This window comes from Eretmochelys imbricata, chromosome 8 (genome assembly GCF_965152235.1).
Source record: "Eretmochelys imbricata isolate rEreImb1 chromosome 8, rEreImb1.hap1, whole genome shotgun sequence".
Classification (NCBI taxonomy): domain Eukaryota; kingdom Metazoa; phylum Chordata; order Testudines; family Cheloniidae; genus Eretmochelys; species Eretmochelys imbricata.
The window spans coordinates 54,935,397-54,959,793 of NC_135579.1; the positions used below are offsets into that span (position 1 = coordinate 54,935,397).

Genomic DNA, 24,397 nt, shown 5'->3' on the forward strand with positions numbered 1-24,397 from the left:
AATGATGTACTGATGATGCCCACAGCTTAACAGGACACAGCTATTGACTTTTCATTAATTTACCCATATTAGACGAGATAGCAGTACAACAAAGAGAGGTAGAGTTATCTGCTTTTCATTCCTCTGTAGAGTTAAGCAAGGGGGCCACACGGAGCTGTTTGTTTTTATACACGGGAATGTCCCTGGAATCCTCCTGAGATATCTCGATGAAACTTTCCTGGATGTACTCTGCAGTTCTCTCCCGAAGGTTTCTAGGGATGGCAGCCTTATTTTTTCCTCCACAGTAGAACACTTTCCCATGCCAGTCAGTGATGACTTGGGCAGGCACCATTGCATTACACAGGCTAACTGCATACAGTCCCAGGCAGCTTTGGGACTCCAGCAGCAGCTGTGCTCTGTATGCCTTTGTTACTTCAGGAGTGAGATATCCGCTAAATCACCACTACCTGTGAAAAATGGTGCCAGTATTCAGTGCCATTGCCTATACTCATAGTTTTATGCAACCTAGCTATTCTCTCATTTCCCTTCCCCCCGGCGGGCCATACTAACAGCAATCATGATGAGTAGCACTGTGCACAAGCACTCCGAAGCAGAAATGTCAATAAGCATGTCTTGTTTAAAACTTTAGAGGAGCAAGGGAAGGGAATTCTTAATCTTAACTTTCACTTTCCATTGTGACTGTATTGACAGTAGTACCTCTGTGTTTTATGTGCCTTTGGTCCGTTGTGACATCAAGGGGTTTCTTCCTCCATGCCTGCAGATCCAGAGCCAGATAGAGAGCAGAAAGAAGAGGACTTGGGATGACGTGTTTGATGCAGTGCTGGCTTGCAGGATCTCCTTAGACTGTGAGTAAAGGGCCTGAACATTGCAGACATCCTGGAGAAAGGCTAGACAGGAAAAAGGAGAGGGAGATGCATCAGGACATAATGGAGCTTCTCCAGCAACAAACAGATGCTGCAGACTCTCTTGCAGACCTACAGGTTCAACAGTCCAAGGCTCGTCTCTTTTTTTGTAGTCCAATGAGAACTCCATTGCAGCACCTCTTTAAACATTCCACATTTCTAACCCTACCATTCCATCCTGGGGCAACATTAAGGACAGCCACAGCTTCACATGCTCTGACCTGTGAAAGCCACGGTTTGGTGTATGGATAGCTAAAATGGACGTGAGTGTTCTTTCTCTTTAAGTTCTGTTCTATTAATATATTACATTTTTAATGTATTTGCTTTTAAATTGCACAGGCTTTTTGGTTTTTTGCACTGGTTTTGTTACTGAATAAAATTCTATTATGTGGAAAAGAATTCATCATTAGTAGTTCACAACATATGCTGCAGAGTTCCTAGCAGTTCAGAAAGCACCTATTCACTTGTTACTGTATAGCGTGACACAACACATTAGATCAGTGACAGTGTAATAATCATAAAAGGACAACAACCACTTGAAAATTAATAGGTGCATTGGCAGTGTTCTATAGCTGTACACGAAGCACCAAACAATTCCTAAGAGGCCCTAAAATAGCAGGGCCAGGTAGATCACAGTACAGTACAATGCAATACTGTGGATCATTGGGTAAGTACTCTTTCATAGCCTCCCTGAGCCATATAGCTCTGCAGTGAACTCTTCTAATCACCCTTGTGTCTGGCTGTTCACTCAGCAAACAGCAGGCATCTTTTCCCCATTTGCTTCACAAATGTTGTTTAGGACACAGCAGGCAGCTATAACCATTGGGATTTTTTTTAACTGTCTTATGAGTAAATAATGCCAGTTTCCTTCAGTCTACCAAAAGCACATTCAGCTGTCATTCTGCACCTGCTGAGCCAATGGTCGAATCTTTACTTGGTGCTGTTGAGATGGCCAGCATATGACTCCCTGAACTGAGGGATTAAGCGGTAGACTAGGTCCCCTAGGATCACTATTGGCATGTCAACATTTCCTCAACTGGCAGATTAACATTGGCAAAAAAGTCCTTGTTTGTAGGTTTCTGAACTGTCCTTTCTTCTTAAAGATCCACGTGTCATGCACCTTCCTAACTAGCCAATGTTGATGTCAGTGAAGCGTATCCGGTGCTCCACCAACAGTTGCAATACCATAGAAAAGTACCCTTTTCTTTTGTATTCTGTGGCAAGATGGTCTGATGCCAAAATAGGGATATGCATTCTGTGTGTTGCTCCACTACAGTTTGGGAATCCCATTGCTGCAAATCCATCTACTATGACCTGCACATTGCCTAGAGTAACAGTCGTAATGGCCTTGCACACAGAACTACCCCCACAGTGGATTTTCAAGCTTCAAAATTTTTTCCTGCTGACCGCTAGCAATCTGACATTGCAAGTTTCCACAATGCAGTTGCCACTTGATTCTTCACTGTCAAGGCAGGTTTCATTTTGGTGTTCCTGAGCTGGAGGGCTGGCGCAAGCTTGGCACACAGATCTAGGAATGTGACCTTGCTCATCATCCCAAGCCTGCATTACAGTGCAATCCCACCAGTCAGTTTTCATTTCTTGGGCTCAGAGGTGACACTCCACTATCTGCAGCTGCTCCATGAGTGCCACCAACAGCCTCAAATTGGTTCTCACTATGTTGCACAGCAGTCTGTCCTCCAAGAAATCATAATGTTCCACGCTGATTTTGGTTTTTAAGATGGCTGTGCAAATACTGGAGGATCATGCTATTGCGCTCTGTACCTCAGGGTAACACCCTATGCCCCTATGTTCATCTTTATAAAATGATTGTGTGGTATCCAATGCAGAGTTTGTCACGTTGGGTGTCTTTGGAAGTCTCATAATGCACTGAACATGGTTCTTATAGTGATGTTGTAGCAATTGTTACAGTAATCAGGTTTCAGAGTGGTAGCCGTGTTAGTCTGTACCAGCAAAAAAAAAGCAAGGAGTACTTGTGGCACCTTAGAGACTAACAAATTTATTTGGAACCTTATGCCCAAATAAATTTGTTAGTCTCTAAGGTGCCACAAGTACTTGGGTTTTTTTTGTTACAATAATCTTATAGGTTATACTTTCATGTATATAGTTATGAGGCTGAAAATGTATTCTCATGGCTTAAAGCAAGCCCATGCAAAAACTCTCCAAGAACAGAGAGGCAGTTCACACCTCGTCAGGGCATGGATGGGACAAACCCAGCCCAGCCTCACAGGAACAATGGACACTGGCTTAGGCAGCAACAAAAGAATCTGTTAGACCCTTGAGGGAGTCACTCCTTCCTTCGGTCAGTTTGGGACTGCAATGAGGTAATGCTCACCTGACTCTGACGTGGTGGGGGGGGAGGCAAAGCCAAGAGGAAAGAAAGGACATTATAAAAGGGAGAGACATTTTGCCATGCTCTCTCTCTTCCACCTACATCTACAGACACCACCACCACCAAGCGACTGAAACGCTGATCAAAGGGGAGAGCCTGGCTGAAAAGTAACCAGCCAGCCTGTGGTGAGAAGCACCTCAGTTTTTTAAGGACATTGAAAGTGTTAAGATCAGCTTAGAATGTGTGTTGCTTTTATTTCATTTGACCAGATCTGACTTGTTATGCTTTAGCTTATCAGTCTGTCTTTATAGCTAATAAATCTGTGTGTTTGTTCTACCTGAAGCAGTGCGTTTGGTTTGAAGTGTGTCAGAGGCTCCCCTTGGGATAACAATCCTGGTACATATCAATGTCTTTGTTAAATTGACGAACTTATATAAGCTTGCAGCGTCCAGTGGGCATAACTGGACAGTGAAAGACGGAGGTTCCCAGGGTTGTGTCTGGGACCAGAGATATTGGCTAGTGTCATTTGGTTGCTAGTAGCTGGGAGCAACTTACATGCTAGCAGCTGTGTGTGAACAGCCCAGAAGTGGGGGTTCTCACAGCAGAGCAGGGTGAGGCTGGCTCCCAGAGTCAAAGATTGAAGTGACCTCGCAGAGTGGTCTCCAAAGTGGGGTGCGCCAGAGGATCCCAGGAGGAGCGCTACCAGACAGCACTCTGCCGTTTTTTTTTCTTTGGCGGCAGCTCTGCACGCCTGGGGCAGGTCTTCCACTCTTCTTGCTTTGGCGTCATCGGGGGGGTGCGTGATCCAAAAACTTTGGAGACCACTGACCTACCAGATCACCAGTCCAGATAACACCGGAGGCGAATATCACACATGCGTCCTGTGTTTGCAATGCTTATGACAATATTTCAGAGCTGTGCAGTCTCCAGGCTTCTGTCAAAGATGGCAGACCGCAAAGAAGGCCATGCAGGTTTGTGGGATTTTTTTTAAAAAGGCGCAAAAATTATGGGATATAGATAACATGATGGAATGGAGACAGTTGCATGCTGGGAAGCTGACCCGTTACTCCCAGTCCCCCTGTGCAACTTTTTTCTGCCCCACTGTGCTTTGCCAAAACGTCTCAAAAGAAAGTGCATTGGGCAGCGGTGGGTTGCACACTGGGTTACCTACTCATTATGCTTGGCACTGCATATTGACACACTCCTAATGAGTACATGCGGTGCCAGTGCGAGGAGCCAAGTATGCACGTGCACAAGTGATACACTAACTGCAGTGGCTTTATGCCGATGTAACTTGCGGTAGCAAAAGTTTGTATAGACATGCCCTGATATTTAAGAAATTTCCATTGCCTATTTTATAAACTTGTACTTTGTTAGGGCCTGCCCTCAAAATGTGGATTCCATTATGACAAGTATAGGGACTTAATAAAGGAATAGAGGTTTTGTTTATTTCAAATCATAAATGTAGTGTTCCAAGATGGGCAGATAAGGTTTATTGAAATATGCTGTACCAGTGAACACATTTTATTAATAGTTGTTTCTTGTGTTTAATATTAAATGGTAGTAATTATTCTAAGGTCAAAGAATTGACATAAATTGGTAATTGACTTGGTGAAAACTGATCTTTGGAAATGAGTTAGTCTTAACAATTAACATTAAGAATGAGTTATTTTTTCTGGGTATTAAACTCAAGGGTGAGTCAATATAGCTAGTGTTATGATGTACCTATAAGATACCTTTTTTTTTAATTGCACTTTATCTCTAGTGCGAAACAGAAGAATTAGATGCATCTGCCATATAGACACATAATGGAGGCTTTGATTTGGGACATTTAGTGGTTCAGAAATATTCTTCCTACATATTGAAACTGTAACTGTTCTTACTCTTTAAGGGCTTGTCTACACAGGAAAGGTTCACTAGTTATTGTGGTATAGGTACATCAATTATAATTTTTTCGAGTGTCGTCTGCATATTCACACTCGTGGAATGCGCTGACCTGATCAGCTCAGACAGTGGAACCTAGTCTTAGAGCACTCATGCATCCTTCCTACCTCTCTTCTTTACATTCCTGAACGTTCTGAGGGCAAGACTGTGAAAGGGGATGTGGTGCCCTCTGCTTGCTGCCTCAGTTCCTTCCAGCCACACCAGCAGATAGATCTGGAGAGATTCACATCTATCCAATCAGGATTCTTCTATCAAAGAATTTAGTGGTTTACTTTAGTGTAGTTTTTAGTGTCACTTTAATGAAAAGGTTAGTTGGTTAAGGAAAAGGGTTCTTTTATTATAATAGATAATAGTTAATTTTGGTTTTGACTGGTTCCATGGCAGATCTGAAAGTTCAGACTTGCTTTTGAAAGGTGCAACTCTTGTCTTGCCGTCTTTTTCTGGTGTTGGATGCCCACACACAATGCCTTGGGCAGGGTCACTCTCCTTAAAGATGCTCTGTCTGTAGCATGCTTACCCTGAGGGAATGCAAGGAATGCGACAACAGGCTGTAAGTCTTATTGCTTCATGAATCTCTGGTTCTAGAGCCTCTTGAACCCGACACATCCAAGGGATCCCTATTCATGATGAAAACGCCTATGTCTGCTCCTTACACCTCTGGCATTAAGAGCACTATGTAGAAGGTTTCAATCTCTGCCCAAGGATCAAGATCCAGCACCTCAGTGTAGTCAGGCCCCCAGATCATTAGACTGACCTTAAAGGCACTCGGACTCAGTCTGTTTCAGCCTGTGAGATGAAGGCCAAACCACGGGAGAAACCCCTGGGATCTTTCTACTTCAGTTCCAAGACAAGAAGGCTTGTGTTAGCAGGGACAAATTGAAATTGAGGGAATCCTCAGATCGATTGCATCTAGACTGGATAACATCAGATCCTAAATCAAAAACTAAGATTCTGGTTCAAGGTATATCCCTGCCTAAGAGTCTTCCCCCAGTTCTGAAGACTGCATCAGATCCAAAGATTGTTCTGGAGGAGGAAGTAGTTTCTTCCTCTCCTATTCACTCTGTATCAACATTTACTCTGGTAGTGCAGGTGCACCGTACAAATTGGCAATTCCATAAGTTACTGGAACCTGAAGAGACAAGCTTATTCTTCTAAGTGGGATAAAATGAAGGTTACTGCTAGGTATTCTCCTTGAATGCCCTCCTCCTCGCTGCCAGAGAAGAGGGGAGAAAAGTTGCCTCATCTAGGGCACCCAAGGGCCACATCTGGGTGGGGAAATTGCATGCAGAGCCATGCATGTAGGGCTGGGGCAGGGGGTTGGGGTATGAGGAGGAGTGTGGGGTGTGGGAATGTGTGCAGGAAGAGACTCAGGGCAAGAGATTGGGGCGGAGGGGGCTCGGGGCAGGGGGTTGAGATGCAGGAGGGGTGCGGCAGGGACTTAAGGTGCAGGAGGGGTGCGGCAGGGGGCTCAGGGCAGGGGGTTAGGGTATAAGAGGGGTGTGGCAGGGGGCTGGGGTGCGGGGTTCAAGAGGGTTTGGTGTGCGGGCTCTGGCCTGGCTCCGATTACCTGGAGTGGCTCCAGGGTGGCAGTGGCACACAGTGGGGCCAGGGCAGGCTCCCTGCCTGTCCTGACCCCATGCCGCTCCCGGAAGCGGCCAGCACCACGTCCTTGCGGCCCCTGGGGGAGGGGAGGGGGTGGCAGAGGGCTCAATATGCTGTCCTCACCTGCAGATACCTCCCACTGGGGAGCTATGGGGGGCGGTGTCTTCAGGCGAGGGCAGTGAGCGGAGTCCTCTGCCACCCTCTCCCCTCCCCCAGGGGCCGCAGGGACATGGCACTGGCCACTTCCGGGAGCAGAGTGGGGCCCGCGGCACCACAGGGGTGGCAATCCTGTGGGCTGTAGTTTGCCCACCCCTGCTGTAGTAAATCCATCCCCTTGAGGCGGTAGCTAGGTTAATGGAAGAATTATTTTGTCTACTTCGCTGTGCCCACAGTGGAGGTTAGGTTGACCTAAGTACGTCAGACAGGGTGTGACATTTTTGACAGCCCTGAGTGATGTATCTAAGTCGACCCAACATTTAGGAGTAGACCAGGTTCAGATATGTTCTAATTGCAGAGATCTGTAAGGCTGTTCCTTGGACCTCTATACGTACCTTTACAAAACAATACTCCTTTGACCTAGTATCTAGATCTGACACTCAGTTTGGCAGAGCAGAACTTCAGGGACTTAAATTAGGACTTGGAGTTCCACCTTACATCTATGGGGTACTGCTTGCCAAATTATCCCATGAATGGGAATATGCTAAGGACACTTGAAGAAATTAAGGATACCCACCTGTAACTGGAGTTCAAGATTGTTTCTGCATATTCCCCTTTTCCTCTGACTCCTCAGTCAAGATTCTGTTAAGACTCCATAGAAGGAACTGAGGTGGGTAAGGAGCACCATGACACCTTTTATAGCCTTGTCCTTAGAACGTTCATGAATGCAAAGTCAAAGGATAAGAGGGATGCATGAGTGCTCTAAGAAGCACTGCTATGAGAAGGCTTGACAGCCTGAACTTCACTAGCCAGCACATACCATGAGTGTGATTATGCAGAGTCCATCTCAAAGAACTGTGATTACAGGTAAGTAACATTCATTTATACCAGTATAACTCCCCAAGTAAACATTCTTCTTCTGGTACAAGAGTGGCTTTTATCAGAGTGGCTTAAATCAGTTTAGCTTAAACCCTTTCAAAGCAACATAAACTAAAGTGAAGCCACTCTTATAAGAGCGTAAGTGTCTACATGACAAATTCTAGTGGTTTAAATTCACATCTTAGCTTATATTGGTATATACAATCCCTAAAAAGACTTGAACCCTTGTCTTTGCCTCACGCTCAAGCAATTGTGTTTTAAAAAGAGAAAAAACCCCAGCAACAACATCCCTCCCCACTTGTTTGGTGTAACTTGGTTATCTTCATCAGTCCTTGTTAATATCTAATGTCTTGTCCTGTCTTCCTCTTGCAGGCAGGCAGAAGTCCTGAAGGCTGACATGACAGGTAATTGTCTTTTATTTCACCGTTAGTGCAGTTACTAAAATTATGTTTGAGTCCTATTTTTCTTTGTTGTAGTGATACAAAATGCTTACCAGACTCCTAATAGGAGTGAGACGATGGGCATAAAAGAAGCAGGCTGTAAAATTTCATTTTAACTTGGGACATTGAGACCTAACTGAAATCCTGAGTTCAAACAGTTACTTATAAATATGATCTAGTGAATAGCTGGGATTTCCAAGATCTCTGGAGTGTGTAGGTGGTGTCCTGTTAAAGGTCTATTCGTCCCATGTGGCTAAATGGAGAATGCTTTACAAGTGACTATACTCCCTGCTATAGATAGAAAATGAAAATTTGAAACTTAAATAATTAAAACTCCCATGCAGTGCCTTAAAACACTTATGGAGAGACAAGTCCTTTTCTGTCCCAGCTGGTGATGTAGGATGAGTCCTATCTTCCACCTGGGAGGAGAGAGAAGGACTGGACCTAGCTCATATGTCTTGGGTAATGACTGATCTGATACTTATTTAAAAATGAACAGCAGATATTCTCAGTAAGAGAAAAGATCTATCTCTGGTTTCTAGCACCAAAGATGCTGGAACTGCTGTGTCAAACACTAACTTATGGGTGCCCCAAATGCAGCCAGTGAAGTCCTAAAATGCAGCTTTGCAGCATCTGTCTTCTGGCTTTTACAAGATAGCATGTTTTTATTGCTGGTGAATTTATATAAGTGGTAACTTAGTCTTTTTTCAGAACTGCAATAAATATTATGTTGATGTGCTTTTGGTAAAATAGTTTGCATATGAAATTCGTGTGCAATCCTCTGGTTTCTAGCAGCTTGTCATTTTGGCCCTTTGTTGTAAAGCCTGAAAATCTCTTCCTGGTATTCATTGGTTTTCCTAGTTTTTGTTTTTTGATGAAGCTGTAATTGAAGGGAGGTGTGGCATGACATTGGATGTGGCACGACATGGTGTTTTCTTTCCTGGGGCAGGAATGAGAAAAATCAGTTGAAACAATGCTGTTCTGTGTACTGGGACACGGTAAATCTGTTCTTTTGTTTTTTGATGCTCAGATTCAAAGCTGGGTCCAGCTGAAGTCTGGACATCCAGACAGGCTCTGCAGGACTTATACCAGAAAATGCTAGTAACTGACCTGGAGTATGCTTTAGACAAGAAAGTGGAACAGGACCTGTAAGTATTCTAATCGCAAGTATTCACATGTGTTGTGAACTAGAGCAGGATCCTTCCAAGACTTGTGGAAGAGTGGGTACAACTTATAAAATGGGCTCAATTTTTCTGTAAGTGGAAGCTTGAATAAATGCATTTTGAATAATCTTACACTGAATTTAAAGAACTAGGAGGAATGTATGGGAATGGGGAATGAAAGGATGTTTACAATTCCTGCCCTTAAGTACTTTGGGGAAAACCATGCTGTGCATCAGAAAATCTCTAATGGACTTGTACTCTCAAAAAAGGACTTGTACATAATAGTTCATTGTTTAGGCATGTGTAGCATACACACTGTGAGTGAGATCCATGATTTATGGAACTGATTAATGTTGGAGAGAGGGGTGTCACTTGTTGCATAGAGACTTTCCAATATGTAATTCCTAGTGAAATCCCTTCAGCATTCCCAAAAACTTGTTTGAGAATATTTGAGAATTCTAATCCATGGACTTGCCTTTTTAGTCGAACAGGTGAATAATCTGTTTTTCTCTATGTCTAAGAGGAGCTGCTCTGCCACATAATCTTTGACATGGAAGAAGCTTTGGGTACTTGGCCTTAGTAAATATAGTGTAGCTCCTACTGAGGTCAGGGGATGGGATCTAGCTCCACTTGAGAGCCATGTGAGTGAGATGCAGCTCAGAACAAGACTCAAAAACAAAAGACTCAAAACCACACTTGCTTACCCACTCATGTCAACTCTAACTTACAAATGGGCAAGTGCCACCCTGCCTTACAGCTGAAGCACAGAAGTAGAGTGCTATGTGTTAGTAAAACAAGCTGGAAGCATCCTCGTGATCAGCATGAGAAGAGGGTGATGCAATCATCACTGACGAAGATCCTCTTATGGGGTGAGGACTAGTGGTATTGAGCCCCCCTCAGTTGTGTGAGGTTGAAAAGAGGGGGAAAGAGACATTTGCCTTTCTATTCCCATCAAGGAAAGGCGGATCAGAAGAGCAGGAAATCTTCCCTAACACTGCCATTCTGAGCATTTGGGAAACTGGTGATGGAGGAGCTCCAAATGTTCATTCATACTAATTTAGGGACAAAGACTCCATGCCAGAGATTGGGGAGAGATCATATAGGGCTAGTGCTCTAGTGGGGCATTCATTATGACTTCCTCATAGCCAGGTGAGGTTCTTGCTGGATTGTCCCCCAGCTTCTACCCCTGGATCTTATTTGAGGAACAGGAGCATCTTTTTGTACCAGCCTTGGTTAATAGTCTGCATTTCTTCCAGTCCCTGGCAAAGAGTCTGGAAGAGCGTGATGTTAAAGCTGCTGAATGTTCAGACATTTTGGCCTGACATCAGTTCCTGAACAGTTTCTCTAAGTCTGTCCATGAGACTGATGGTCAAAGCTTTATGACTAATAGTGCTTGACATGCTGGTTAGTGCTGGCAGCAAATAAATGTTTACAGCATTAACAATTAATCTATTTGTTTTTTGGAGATTTGGGGGAATTTGCCGTTCTTCCCTGTTTGACTTTAGATTTCCACTGCATGTTCTGTTCCATTTTAAAAGGGAGCAGTTAAGGCACTAGAATAAGTGGAGAGCTTTGATGGAGTTAGCTCCAGGTGCCTTATAATTGTAACAGACAGTTTTTTCCCATTCTCAGGGAGCTCAGTGTCCGCCCAGTGAGTCACTGCTGTAGCCAACAGAATTGTGTTTTATTCTCAGCTGGAATCATGCTTTTAAGAATCAGATCACAACACTTCAGGGGCAGGCAAAAAACCGAGCAAACCCGAATCGGAGTGAAGTTCAGGCGAACCTTTCTCTGTTCCTAGAGGCAGCTAGTGGTTTCTACACACAGGTGAGTTCTGAAACACTGGTTTCCATACAAATATACAACCTTGGAGCAAGAGTTTTTACACTTTTGCCCTTATAGTGAATGTATGCAGCTCCTCTGCTTAGCTTGCACTGTTTATTTTGTCAAACTTAGTATGTTCTCTCCAGCAGTTGCTTACTCTTGAGGCAGACAAGCTCCTATAATGCACTTGACCAATTGTTTAATATTGAACATGGAGAAGGAAGAGCATGAGGTATTCATTCTTACAGCAGTCTGAGTCTAAAAATGGTAAAATATTTATTATAGGTGAAGCTGGTAGACCAGCTTCTTACTAAGGTTACCTGATGCTTCTCGTTATAAGACCCCTGGATTCAGTTGTGTGGGTTTGGGCTGTTTGGGCTGAAATTTTCAGTGCTGGGTAACTGTGCCCTCCCCCCCACCCCCATTTTTATTTATTTATTTTTATTTCAGCCATAACCATTCAGCTGTTTCTGATTGAGATTAGGGAAAAATATACTGGTTTTCAGTGTCGAAAAAAACCACCTGAGAACCTTGTCTTTGGAAAGCATTTGAGACACCTTGAACCTGATTTTTAGAGTATTTAGCATTATAGAGGACTTCATATGTTCAAAGCACAGCTCCCATTGATTTCCGTTGCAGCTGTGAGTGCTCAGTACTTCTGAAAATCAGACCAAGGGTCTCAAGTTCAAGCATCCATAAAATGAGAAACACACAATTAGTTAACCACCTTTTGAAAAGCATGGCTTAAGTGACCTGACTAGCATCATGTAGGACAGAGGTGGCCAAAGAACAGCCCCTGAGCTCCTGGCCCGGAAAGCTGTCCCCCCTCCCCTGGAGCCACGCCGCTGTGCAGCGCAATGCTCTGGGCAGCGGGGCTGCAGAGCCCAGCCTGACCCAGTGCTCTGTGCTGCGCGGCACGACGCAGCTGCCTGTCCTGGTGTAGCCATGCTGCCAGCCACCAGTGCTCCAGGCAGCGCAGTAAGGGGGCAGGGGGGTTGGATAGAGGGCAGGGGAGTTCAGGGCATGGATAGGGGTTGAGGTGGCCAGAGGGTGGGGAACGGGGGTTGAATGGGGGCAGGGATCCTGGGGGGGCAGTCAGGAAGGAGAGAAGGGGTTGGATGGGGTGGCAGGGGGCAGTCGGGGGACAGGGAGCAGGGAGGGTGGATGGGGCAGGGGTCCGGGCAGGGGGAGTCAGGAAGGAGAAGGGGGGTTGAATGGGGAGGCAGGGGGAAGTTAGGGACGGGGGGGGTCTGGGGACAGTCAGGGGCAGGGGTCCCAGGGGGGTAGTCAGGAAGGAGCGGGGCGGGGGTTGGATGGGGTGGCAGGGGAAGTTAGGGGCAGGGGGTCCGGGAACGGTCAGGGGACCAAGAGCGGGGAGTGGGGGGATGGATGGGGCAAGGGTCCCCCGGGGGGCAGTCAGGGAACAGGGTGGGTTGGATGGGGCAGGAGTCCCGGGGGGGGGGTGGCGTCGGGGTGAGAAGCGGGGGCATCAGATAGGGGGCGGGGGCTGGGCCATGCCTGACTGTTCAGGGAGGCACAGCCTCCCCTAACCGGCTCTCCATACAATTTCAGAAACCTGATGTGGCCCTCAGGCCAAAAAGTTTGCCCACCCCTGATGTAGGAACTCTGGCAGAAGGGATTGAATCCAGTTCTCCAGAGCAACTTTTAGCTGCCTTATCCCTGAGACCATCCTTTCCTTTTCTGTAATCCACTACATGTCTTCTACCTTCTGTAACAAATAAGGGGGGGGGGGGTCGTACAGAGGAGTCTCCTTCACTACACAAAGTGCTTGAGTTTGTAACCTTAATCTTCCTCTAACGTAGTTTTTTTGCATGTAATCTTAATAAACACAGCTACTACTGTTGTTGGTCCCATAATTATCCTTCAGCAATCTTTTGACTTTTGAAGGAACACCAGTTGCGGAGTTGGGGAGATGTTTCTGTGGTGATCAGCTGAGGCCTCATAGGTAGGGCCCTACCAAATTCATGGTCCATTTTCGTCAATTTCATGGTCATAGGAATTTAAAAATTGTAAACTTCATGATTTTCAGCTATTTAAAGCTGAAATTTCACGGTGTTGTAACTGTAGGGGTCTGGACCCAAAAAGGAGTTGTGGGGGGGGTGGTCACAAGGTTATTGGGGGGGGGGGGGGTTGCAGTACTGCTACTCTTACTTCTGCACTACTGTTGGCGGCAGTGCTGCCTTCAGAACTGGGCTGCTGGAGGGATTAAGGATGTTGTGGTATGATATTGCCACTCTTACTTCTGTGCTGCTACCTGCAGAGTTGGTCCCTCAGTCAGCAACCGCCACTCTCTGGCTGCCCAGCTCTGAAGGCAGCAGCACAGAAGTAAGAGTGGTGTGGTATGGCATTGCTACCCTTACTTTTGCACTGCAGCTGGTGGGGCACTGCCTTCAGAGCTGGGCGCCCAGCCAACAGCTGCCACTGTCCGGCCACCCAGCTCTGAAGGCAGCGCTGAAGTAAAGGGTGGCAATACCGTGACCTCCCCCTTAAAAATAACCTTGTGGACCCCCCCCCAACTCCCTTTTGGGTCAGGACCCCCAATTTGATGAATGCTGGTCTTCCCCGTGAAATCTGTATAGCATAGGGAAAGCATACAAAAGACCAGATCTCATGGGGGGAGACCAGATTTCATGGTCCATGATGCGTTTTTCATGGCTGTGAATTTGGTAGGGCTCTACTCATTGAGCTGTTTAAAAACTATTATAAAACTGATTACTTTACGTAGAAGGCCATTCCATTTTAAAAAGATGAAATTAAAATGATACTGTGGTGGAGATTTGATAACAGTAAAAGGGTTATGATTAATATTAAGAGCACTCAACTCCCTTACACTCCTGATAATCCCAACCCTAGATATTTTCATTTTATGCGTTTCCATTCCATGCAGAATGTAGGGCCTTCACCAGAGTCTTCCATCTTTGTCAGTCTCCTGAAGCAGTCTTAGCTTCTTTCCCTGTCATTTTGATAGCTTTCAGTTCTGCTTCTGTAGTGTGTTTCCATGTTATCCTTGGTCTAGGTTGCCACCTCTTACCCTGAGGGTTCCTGTCCAATGCCTGCCTGTCATGATATTTTGGGTCTTTCCATGTATGGCATAGTCATCTCTATTGGCTTCTGTTTCATCATTCTCCAGAGTTCTTCACCTTTTTATTTTGGCCATCTGAGACTGAGGATATGTCTAAGGCAGTTTTTCATGAAAATTTGTAAGTTAGATAGTAAGGTCTTAAGACTCCAAGTTTTAGCACCACATAGTAAGACTGACTTTACAGTGGTGTTAAATATTCAAAGTTTAGTTTGGAGGACAAGATTTCTGTTTCTCCAGATTGGCTTTAGAGTTACAAAAGCGTGGCTGGCTTTTGCTATTCTAGCTTTAATGTCTTTGTTCCACCTGTTGTGCTTACAGTGCTGCCAAGATATGTGACATATTAGTCCTAGAAAGTGTTGTTGATGATTCTTTTGGGTTGATTCTCATAATTTTAGTTTTCTTGAAGTTTGTCAACCCTACTAATTGTGCATAAGCCTGGAGATCATTTGTGCTGGCTTACATGTCTCTGTGGGTATGGGATAGCAAGCTGATGTCATCTGCAAAGTCAAGGTGCTCTAACTTCTATGTGAAAGTCCATTGTATGACCCTTGATTGTTCTGTGGTCTCTCTCATTACCAGTCCACTACCAGTAAAAAGTTCATAAGACATCCTTGTCTGATGCCTATAGGAACCACAACACAGAATATCCAAAATATAGCTGCTTCATTTGCTGCATGAGGTCTGCTTAAATTCTGAATATGTGCAAAGCTGCCATGGTTTTTCCTGCACAACCGCATGAAGCATTATAACTTTAATTCAGATTCTAGGAAAAGAAGTTCTTGTTCAGACAGTACTGGAGGATATGTGAGTGAGTTATGATGGGTGAGGCAGAGCAGACTCTCCTGTCTCCTGGAGTTCTCTTTGGGATATCTCTTATATTAATTAGCCAACTTCTGACAGTCTGAGGGTTCTCATTGTGGCCTTACTTGTTTTTACACCTTTGTCTTTTGGAAGTGTCTTTCTTCCCTGAAGTATGCTAAAGTTCATGTTACTTTTATATTGTTGTGGCATAGGCTGTCTTTCTTTCTCTGCTCACCGCAGTGCTAATTGATTTGCTTTTAATTTGGAGACCTCACTCAAGCTACTTATGCTCAGGAGTGAAACTGCTGTGCAGATGGCATCTTTGAGAATGAATACCTATCACACTGTATATTGGAAGATCACTTCAGAGGTTTCTCTCCTCTTCATCAGTTGGAGATGTTCTGCTTTTAAGGGATTCTTTATCTTGCTTTTGTCCATACGATAAGACTGTTCTTACTGTGTCTGAGCAAAAAGTACATTTAAAATGTAACTATAATGTGCATGAAGTAAGACCTTCACATTTATCAAATGACTAAAGGTTCAAGTAGGCAGGGGGTGGAGTATTATGGGCAGAGCTTGAAAAAATACCATTAGTTTTTTTCATCCATTTTCTTCATAGTTGAGAAGGACAAAATCCTCAATATCGGAAGAGCAATTGAAGCATTCTTGAGAAGCTGCTTTGAGGGACTTGACTCTTCAAGCAGCACATAAACCATAAATGCTTGATGCCATATGTATTTTCTGTGCTGCTGTTTTCTGTATTGTCTGGACAATTGAAGCAGACTTTGGTATCACATTTCACCTCTTAACCTTCAAGGATGTTCATAGCTATAACTTTGAAGATTTTTAGGAGTGACACATCTGTGCCTTTCTTGAGTAAAGAAAGTTGCTAAGTTGGAAACCATCATATCCAAGAACTTTTGGGATATAAGCTCTCTGTCCCCATCAGCTTTACCAGCTACGGTTCCCTTTTGGGCTTCCTATGTAGATTTAGCTGAGAATAGAAGCATTCTGCTTATTCATCCTTGATAGATTGGCCATGATCTATGTGACCCTTCATATCACCAGCTGGAGAACATTCAGGGGTCAATGTTATGTCTTTGGTCTCCAACACAGATACCAGCTAACAAGTAGTCCTTCTTTGTTACTTAGTGGCAATTCTGATATACAAAGGCACGTCGGAAGAGGATTTTTGAGTTTGTATGCCTTCAAAGACTTTGTTTGAATTATTGTTAAAAGGACAAATGAAAGAAGTGCTCTTACCTGTCCCAGCAATGCAATTTCTATTTCTGGATTATTATTCTTTCTTAATCACAAAACTAGTTCTGGATCGTTCTTTATTCATCATATCACATTTTAAGTTAAAAGTTTGAGTCTTCTGTCTTGGAGAAAGCTTATTATTCAGTATTTACCTATTATGAATTAGGTGCTTTTCTTGGAAGAGACTCTTGAACCTTGCCAAGATGTTGCAGCCCAAGACGGGTACTTTCCAAGTGATTACTCAGACTCTGGAAGATTGTGCCAAATACATAAATAAGAGTTGACTGTCTCACCTGCCTGTCTTTTTGATTCAGTTGTCTGCAGCTAATATGAAGCTAAAAGACACTTTATTCTCCTTTTTTAAAATTTTTTTGGGGAAAGTGAATTTACAGGGCTGCAAAGTACTCCTTACATCTCTGTCTACTTCTTAGTAATAAGGTTGTACATAGGTATTTCCGTTATGGTGTAGCAAAATGCTCTTGGTTCAAGAGCTTCTGCCAGAAGCCTCTAGGCAAAACTACAAAAGCATTAACCGGGAAGACAAAACTCAGTCATTCCTCAGCACTCCCTCACATCAGCGTTCAGTGTATTTGATTCAGTAACAACTGTCTCTGCTTTGGAACTTGAGTCTCTCACCTATAATTTTTGGCCTGGCATTCTATCAAGTCAGACAAAATGCCAGTGGATGTCATGAACAGCTAGAGAACTGTAGTGGGCACTCTGTTGGCTTTTATCTGAAGGGGTAGGGATGTTGAAACTGTTGTAGTTAACATTCAGCTCTGCTCAATCAGATTAAAAATCCCTTCCCCTCTCAATTGCTCAGGTTTTACCCGTATATTCCCTTTGCCTCTGGCAGTTGGACACAAGAGCTTCTTTCCCATAAAGAAAAGGTAGTGCTCTCCTCCCATCTAACTTTTTGCTAAGTGATCTTGGACTTCCTTCTCCATGAATTTCATTAACAGTATTTTAAGGGAATGGGATCCTGCACAGACTATACATTTTGTGTACTTTTAGCTTTTATGTTGAGAGCAAAAAGCATAAGAATTTTTTTTTTCCAAGTCTGTTTCTTGAACTCTTTGGACCAGTCTAAAGGGGAATCAATATCTACGGATAGCACAGTGTACTGACATGCTACAAAACTTAGCAGCGTCTTGTCTTAAAGCCCATTGAACTAGGCCTCTAAAGTAGGAGTGGGCAAACTACGGCCCGTGGGCCAGATCCGGCCCATCAGGGCTTTGGATCTGGCCCGTGGGATTGCCACCCCTGTGGTGCCACAGGCCCTGCGCCATTCCTGGAAGCCCCTGGCACGATGTCCCTGCGGCCCCTGGGGGATGGGGAGGGGGCAGAGGGTTCTATGTGCTGCCCTTACCTGCAGGCACCGCCCCCCCGCAACTCCCATTGGCTGGGAATGGGGAACTGAGACCAATGGGAGCTTCAGGGGAGGTACCCGCAGGGCAGCGCACGGAGCCCTCTACCCTCTTCCCCCTCACCCACTCCCTGGGGCCACAGGGATTTGGTGCCGGCCGCTTCCAGAAGCGGCATGGGGCCAGGGTAGTCAGGAAGCCTGCCCTGGCCCCACTACGCACCGCTGCCACCCCGGAGCCACTCCAGGTAAGCAGCACCGGGCTGGAGACCAAACCCCAACCCCCTGCCCTGAGCCCCCTGCCGTACCCTGCACCCTTTCTGCACCCCAGCCCCCTGCCTTGAGCCCTCGCCGCACCCCTCCTGCACTCCAGCCCCCTGCCATACCCGGCACCCGTCCTGCACCCCAACCCCCTGCTCTGCTCCTGCAACACCCCTCCCACACTCCACACCCCTCCCTGCCCTGAGCCCCCTCCCACACTCTGCCCCCCCTCCTCCGCCCCAACCCCTCGCCCTGAGCTGCTTCCTGCACACCTCCCCGCACCTCTGCCCCAGCCCTACATTCATGGCCCTGCATGCAATTTCCCCACCCAGATGTGGCCCTCGGGCCAAAAAATTTGCCCACTTCTGCTCTAAAGCATGTTTTTGCTCAGTTCCTAATATACCTGTATGGCAGTTTTGAAGTATTGTGTACATCCACTGGACCTTGTTGTATACTTTGAGAATACGATGGATGCCCATTTAAGAAAGTGGTACTATAAGAATTCAGTAATTTTGTTCTCCTGTGAATTCTTTACCCAAACTAGTCTTTGGAGTCAGGAATTTTAAGGGAAAACCTAACTAGTAACTGCTGTTCTCAGAAAATATTTAAAAATGACGGTAACAGATCTGCATCTGCCCTCTGCCCCCTGCTTATCTACCTCTGGGCAGTGAGGTGTGGGGAACGTGTCTTCTTTGTGGAGGTGCTCTTTATGGTGGGGTATGCAACTCTGTCGTTGTTGTTGATGCAGTAGTAGTAGTATTTGCACTGCTTTGACATTGCTGTGTTGATTACTGTCTGATTTTTATTATTAAACCAGGGCTTTTCTTCTAGTTATTACAGGAGCTGTGCACAGTGTTTAATGTAGACTTACCCTGCCGTGTGAAGTCCTCCCAGCTGGGAATTATCAGCAATAAACAGACGCACACCAGCGCCATTGTGAAGCCGCAGTCTAGCTCCTGCTCATACATCTGCCAGCACTGCCTTGTCCATCTCGGAGACATTGGTGAGTGTTTGGAGCAAGGAGAGATGAGATGCTCTGTATAGCATAAACTTGGAAAGGAATCCGTGCAACCTGTGCTGCAGCTAGATCAGGGGCGGCCAACCTGTGGCTCCTTGTATAGGTACCGACTCCGGGGCTGGAGGTGCACGCACCAACTTTCCAATGTGCTGAGGGGTGCTCACTGCTCAACCCCTGGCTCTGCCACAGGCCCTGCCCCCACTCCACCCGCTCCCGCCCTCTCCTCTGAGCCTGCAGTGCTCTCTCTTTCCCTCTTGTCCCCCCCAGAGCCTCCTGCGTGCCACGAAACAGCTGATTGGCAGGGCTGCTGGTGGGCGGGAGGCACTGGGAGAGGGGTGGGGGAGCTGATGGAGGGCTGCTGACGTATTACTGTGGCTCTTTGGCAATGTACATTGGTAAATTCTGGCGCCTTCTCAGGCTCGGGTTGGACACCCCTGTGCTAGACCAAGTACTCTGCCTTGAACTGCTGCCTGTAGACTGAACGGTCTGAAATGTAATGTTGGAGTGTTAGAGCCTTTGAAAGTCTGTGATGCACGAAGGCAGTGATATTATGAAGAGTGACTTCTAATGATTTGCTTAGACTTGTGTTTTCATCTAGAGGAGCTCTGTTTCTTGCAGAGGTAGATAGTGAAAAGTAGAAACCTGTTAAATTGCAAGAGCTATTACAAGAATTTGTGTTGCAACGTTTAACAGGCGTTCATGTCAGAGAGAGCCTATGTTAAACAGTCTTTCCTACAAAGAACATGGTAAGAAATCTAACTTTCATAAGCCTGGCTGTTTTATTTTGCATCCAGGTACACTTAAATTCAAAAGGTTTATTCCATTTATAATTTTATTGTGGTGCTTTACATATTTAGATTATATGATCCACACTAGATTAAACTTTTTGTAGAAGGGGTTATTGCAAAAGGCAACCTGCAACTACTTTAAAATTAGGACTAGGTATTGAATATTCCGAGTGTCAAGAGGAATGAGGAGCATTCACAGCTTTTTGTGTCATGTGTCTGACACAGTGTATTTGAGGGTAGTGAATAAGAGCTGGTAATCTGTGACTTTGGGACCTGAAAGAGGAGTGGGAAAGGGAGGGCAACTAAAAGTGAATTGATGTTCCTTGTACTCTTTCGGGTACTCAGTATGTAATCCTACTGTTTGTTTTAAAGTATTTGCAAGACATTTATGGGTCTCCTCAAGTAAACTGTATGTACTTGTAATCTGCAGGACCAAATACTTGGAAATGTTGAGGAGAATTTAGCCCTCTGAGCAGCAAGACAAACTGCTGTCTGAACTTGCCTTTCTTTCCTTTTTTAGCTCGCTACAGGAATCAGACCAGCCAGGCAGAGTCCTACTATAGACATGCAGCTCAGCTTGTTCCCTCCAATGGTGAGTCTGAGATGCCTCTATTCTGCTGAGTTTACTATCCCAAATCAGTATTTCAGGCGTTTGCTTTTTTCTCCATAGAAAATGGAGAAATAGTTTTAAGATCTTGATCATTAAAAAAATAAAATACCAGCAATAAGTTACAGTAGAACCTTGATAATTCACACTTCACTAATCTGCATTCACCCATAGTTCACACACAATCTATTTTCATTTCTCAAAGGATTAATAGCAAAGTATTATAGTGAGGTCTCGTAGTATTAAGACTGAGCTATGTTACAGAATATGCTATAGTACATTTATGCATTTTGTATGAAGTATTATTAAATCTATACTGCACTTGTCAAATGAACAAACATTCTTTGCTTTCTTTAATTATTTACTTACTAATAAATAAAATTCAGTAATTCACAGGGGGTCTCCAAGTCACTCATACAAATTTGAGGTGGTTCTGTAGTTCAGCTTACTGACTCCCTATTTTCTCCTGATCTCTCTCCTTATGCAGGTGCAGTGATATAGTACTGAATAGAACTAATTCAACTACAATGAACAGAATACAGATTCCCATTTGCTGCAGGTTGCTCTGTAGCGAGAATGCAAACCACTTTTATGAGCCACACCCACCAGGACTCAGTTAGTGCAGTAGTCATCTAAAACTGACTTCTAAATTTTTGGAGCTGTCTTTTTTTTGTCCTATGTATTTTAAATTGTATTACATCAGTAACTTATAGTAGATTCTGATTGGTATATTAGAGGCAAAACTTTGCCTGGCCTTGACTGTACCTTCCTGCTTAGACAGTTTTTTTTTATTAAGTCATTTGCATCTGTTTTTACATTTAATAGATTTGTGAAAATTTGAACCACGAGTTCTGTAGCTTGTGAATTATAGCAGTGCTGAGATGGGGCCGGGTAACTGGTTCAGCAAATTAATCTGATCTGTATAAAGGATATATAGGCTTTAAATGGAAGCTTGCTGTCCTTATAGCTAAGATTTAGATTGAAATAGAGCTTCTTTTCTAGAGCAAATAGATTTGGTTACAGTTGAAGAAAAGATCACTTCACTCCATGAGAAATTGTCATCCTCTTCTCCCCTAGGTCAGCCTTACAATCAGTTGGCTATTTTAGCTTCCTCCAAAGGAGACCACCTGACCACAATTTTCTACTACTGCAGAAGCATTGCTGTGAAGTTCCCTTTCCCAGCTGCCTCCACTAATCTACAAAAAGCACTTTCTAAAGCACTGGAAAGGTGAGGCTGATCTGTTCTAGGGAGTGAGTAGTTATTCATAACTAACACTCCCTTTGCCTCTGTCCTGGCAAGTATTCCCTCCCTTATTTGGTGTGTCTGTGTGTATACCCACCACAGATAAGCATTCATAGTACCAAATGTGCACACAGAAGTAGGAGATCACTGACCCCCATTCCAGCCACATCCGCCTTATATATGTATTGAGCAGGAGGTACCTGTATCTGAGATCCTCTTGGGTGGGAGCACCATTGGGGGGCAACTGAACTGTATCAAGTTACCAGCACATCTCTTGGGTAGGGGCAGCCAACAGTGGAAACTACCTCTTTTCTCTCTCACACCCCTGTCCTTTCTCTGAGAAGGGGATGCAGCTGTTAGCATTGTTTCTGCCTGGAAGATCCTTAGTCTATGCAGCTATGTCTATTTACAAAGACTGAAGCCAACTATTTCTCTCAAACTGCAGTCGGGATGAGGTGAAGACTCGATGGGGGGTGTCTGACTTCATCAAGGCGTTTATTAAGTTCCATGGCCATGTATATCTGAGTAAGGGCTTGGAGAAGCTGAGCCCTCTTCGAGAGAGGCTGGAGGAACAGTTCAAGGTTAGTGCCACAAAAAATTCCTAATTTTTCACTTTGGAAATCTAACATCTATCCAGGAATCTAGTCTTTCACTGATTTAATATGCTGGAAAAACATGTTCCTTTAAGAAAACTGACAAAGTATTTCTGACCAGAGGGTAAGTGTATTGCATCCTGAAATAGAACATGATATGCATGAGTAGGGCCCTACCAAATTCCTTTCTGGTCCATTTTGGTTATTTCATAGTTGTAGGATTTTTTTAAATCGTAAATTTTATGATTTCACCTATTTAAATCTGAAATTTCATGGTGTTGTAGCTGGAGGGGTCCTGACCCAAAAGGGAGTTGCAGGGCGGGTCACAAAGTTTTATTGTAGGGGAGGTTGCGGTACTCCTTACTTACTTACTTACTTCTGTGTTGCTGCTGGCGGTGGCACTGCTTTCGGATCTGGGCGGCTGCTGGCTGGGAGCCTAGCTCTGAAGGCAGAGCTGCTGCCAGCAACAGTGCAAAAGGAAAGATAGCATGGAACAGGATTGCCATCCTTTACTTCTGCACTGCTGCCTGCAGAGTTGGGCCCTCAGTCCGGCCATCCAGCTGTGAGGGTAGCAACTCAGAAGTAAGGGTGGCAATACCACAACCCCTCTAAAATAACCTTGTGATCTTCCTGCAACTTCCTTTTGGGTCAGGGCCGTCAATTTGAAAGACGCTGGTCTCCCTGTTCAAATCTTTATAGTATTGGGTAAAAGTACACACAAGACCAGATTTCACGGTCCATGACATGTTCTTCATGGCCGTGAATTTGGTATGGCCCTATGCATGAGGTGCAGGCTGCAAAGATTTGGTGGTGAGGCTGATAATGGTCAGCCCTACTCACCTACACAGACAGCATGATTTTTTTTCTGCAGTTTAATATTGCTTATCCAAATGTGTTCTTCTGTTGGAGACAAAAGGTTAATTAAATGTTTAAAACATAGGCTGTATTCTGAGCTTGGAGTGCCACTTTTGATTCTCTGCTTCTTGAACTGGATGATCGCAAGAGATTTTGTGAAAAGCAGTTTCTCCCAACTACTACTATTTCATCTGATGAGTCTTCCTTAAATTCTTTAGTGAACTCGGAACCAAGAGCTTCCTCCTTTGATTTCCTACATTTACTCTTTAGTAGTAATTAAGACTGTTTTAACCCTGCTCAAGCTGCCTCTCCTGCTGGCAAAGTTTACCCTTGAGAGCAGTGTTTGTTTTGAAAGCCTTCAGTTCTGTGCATGGAGTGGAACCATTCAAAACTGAGCTGTCTCCTCTGTAAAGAGTAACCAGTAATTTAAGCACATCGCTCATAAGTTTAAAACTGTTACATTCTCTAATTCAAACAGATGAGCTTTTTTATGTTTACTCCAGACAATGTGATTTAGCTAGGTACAATTTAAAACAAGAAACCTTCCCCCCCCCCCCCCCCCGAACTGTTCTTCACTGTCTCTTTTCTTAATTTTAGCCATTTTATAAATGGTACTTTCCAGAATGCTTATTAGTAATTATGAACAGTGCTCAGACATGCGGAAGACTCTGTGGTACCGAACACGTCCAAGGTGTGCAAGAACTAATGACACCCTGACTTTGTGCATTACATTGTGCTGTGTATATATAAGCAACGTGTTCTGTAACGTGGCATTTGCTACACTGAGCTGAATAGTTTTAGCTTCCTCCTCTCCATGATATAAGAAAATCATTTCATCTAGCTGGGTTGTGAAGTGAAGCATGAAATCATAGATACCTATGGCTGGGAAGGACCTTTAGATGTCAAGTCCAGCACCCTACGATGAGGCAGCACCAAGTAAACCTAGACAGTCCCTGGCAGGTGTTTGTCCAACCTGTTCTTAAAAACCTCCAATGAGTCCACAACCTCCCTTAGAAGCCTATTCTAGAGCTTGACTATCCTTATAGTTTTTTCCTAATATCTAACCTAAATCTCCTTTGCTGCAGATTAAGCTGATTACTACTTGTCCTACTTCCACTGCACTTGAAGAACAATTGATCACTGTCCTTTTTATAACTTCCCTTAATATATTGGAAGACTGTTAACAGGTTTCCCCTCAGTCTATTTTTAATGAAAACTAAACATGCCCAGTTTTTTTAACATTTC

The 24,397-nt window shown here is 44.5% G+C and overlaps 1 protein-coding gene across 5 annotated transcripts in view; it reads left to right on the forward strand.

The window, feature by feature from the left end:
- The window catches only part of SMG7 (SMG7 nonsense mediated mRNA decay factor), a 103,185-nt gene that overhangs the window by 37,416 nt on the left and 41,372 nt on the right, over nt 1–24,397 (forward strand). For 3 of the 5 annotated variants that reach the window (XM_077823817.1, XM_077823821.1, XM_077823818.1), the window contains 7 exons: nt 8,206–8,237; nt 9,304–9,421; nt 11,131–11,263; nt 18,880–19,051; nt 20,375–20,446; nt 21,539–21,689; nt 22,150–22,285. In XM_077823817.1, coding sequence (XP_077679943.1) covers nt 8,206–8,237; nt 9,304–9,421; nt 11,131–11,263; nt 18,880–19,051; nt 20,375–20,446; nt 21,539–21,689; nt 22,150–22,285 — 814 coding nt within the window. Of the gene's footprint in view, nt 1–684; nt 1,166–8,205; nt 8,238–9,303; nt 9,422–11,130; nt 11,264–18,879; nt 19,052–20,374; nt 20,447–21,538; nt 21,690–22,149; nt 22,286–24,397 lie in introns of those variants that run through there. The other 2 variants (XM_077823819.1, XM_077823820.1) reach the window with 2 other exon arrangements.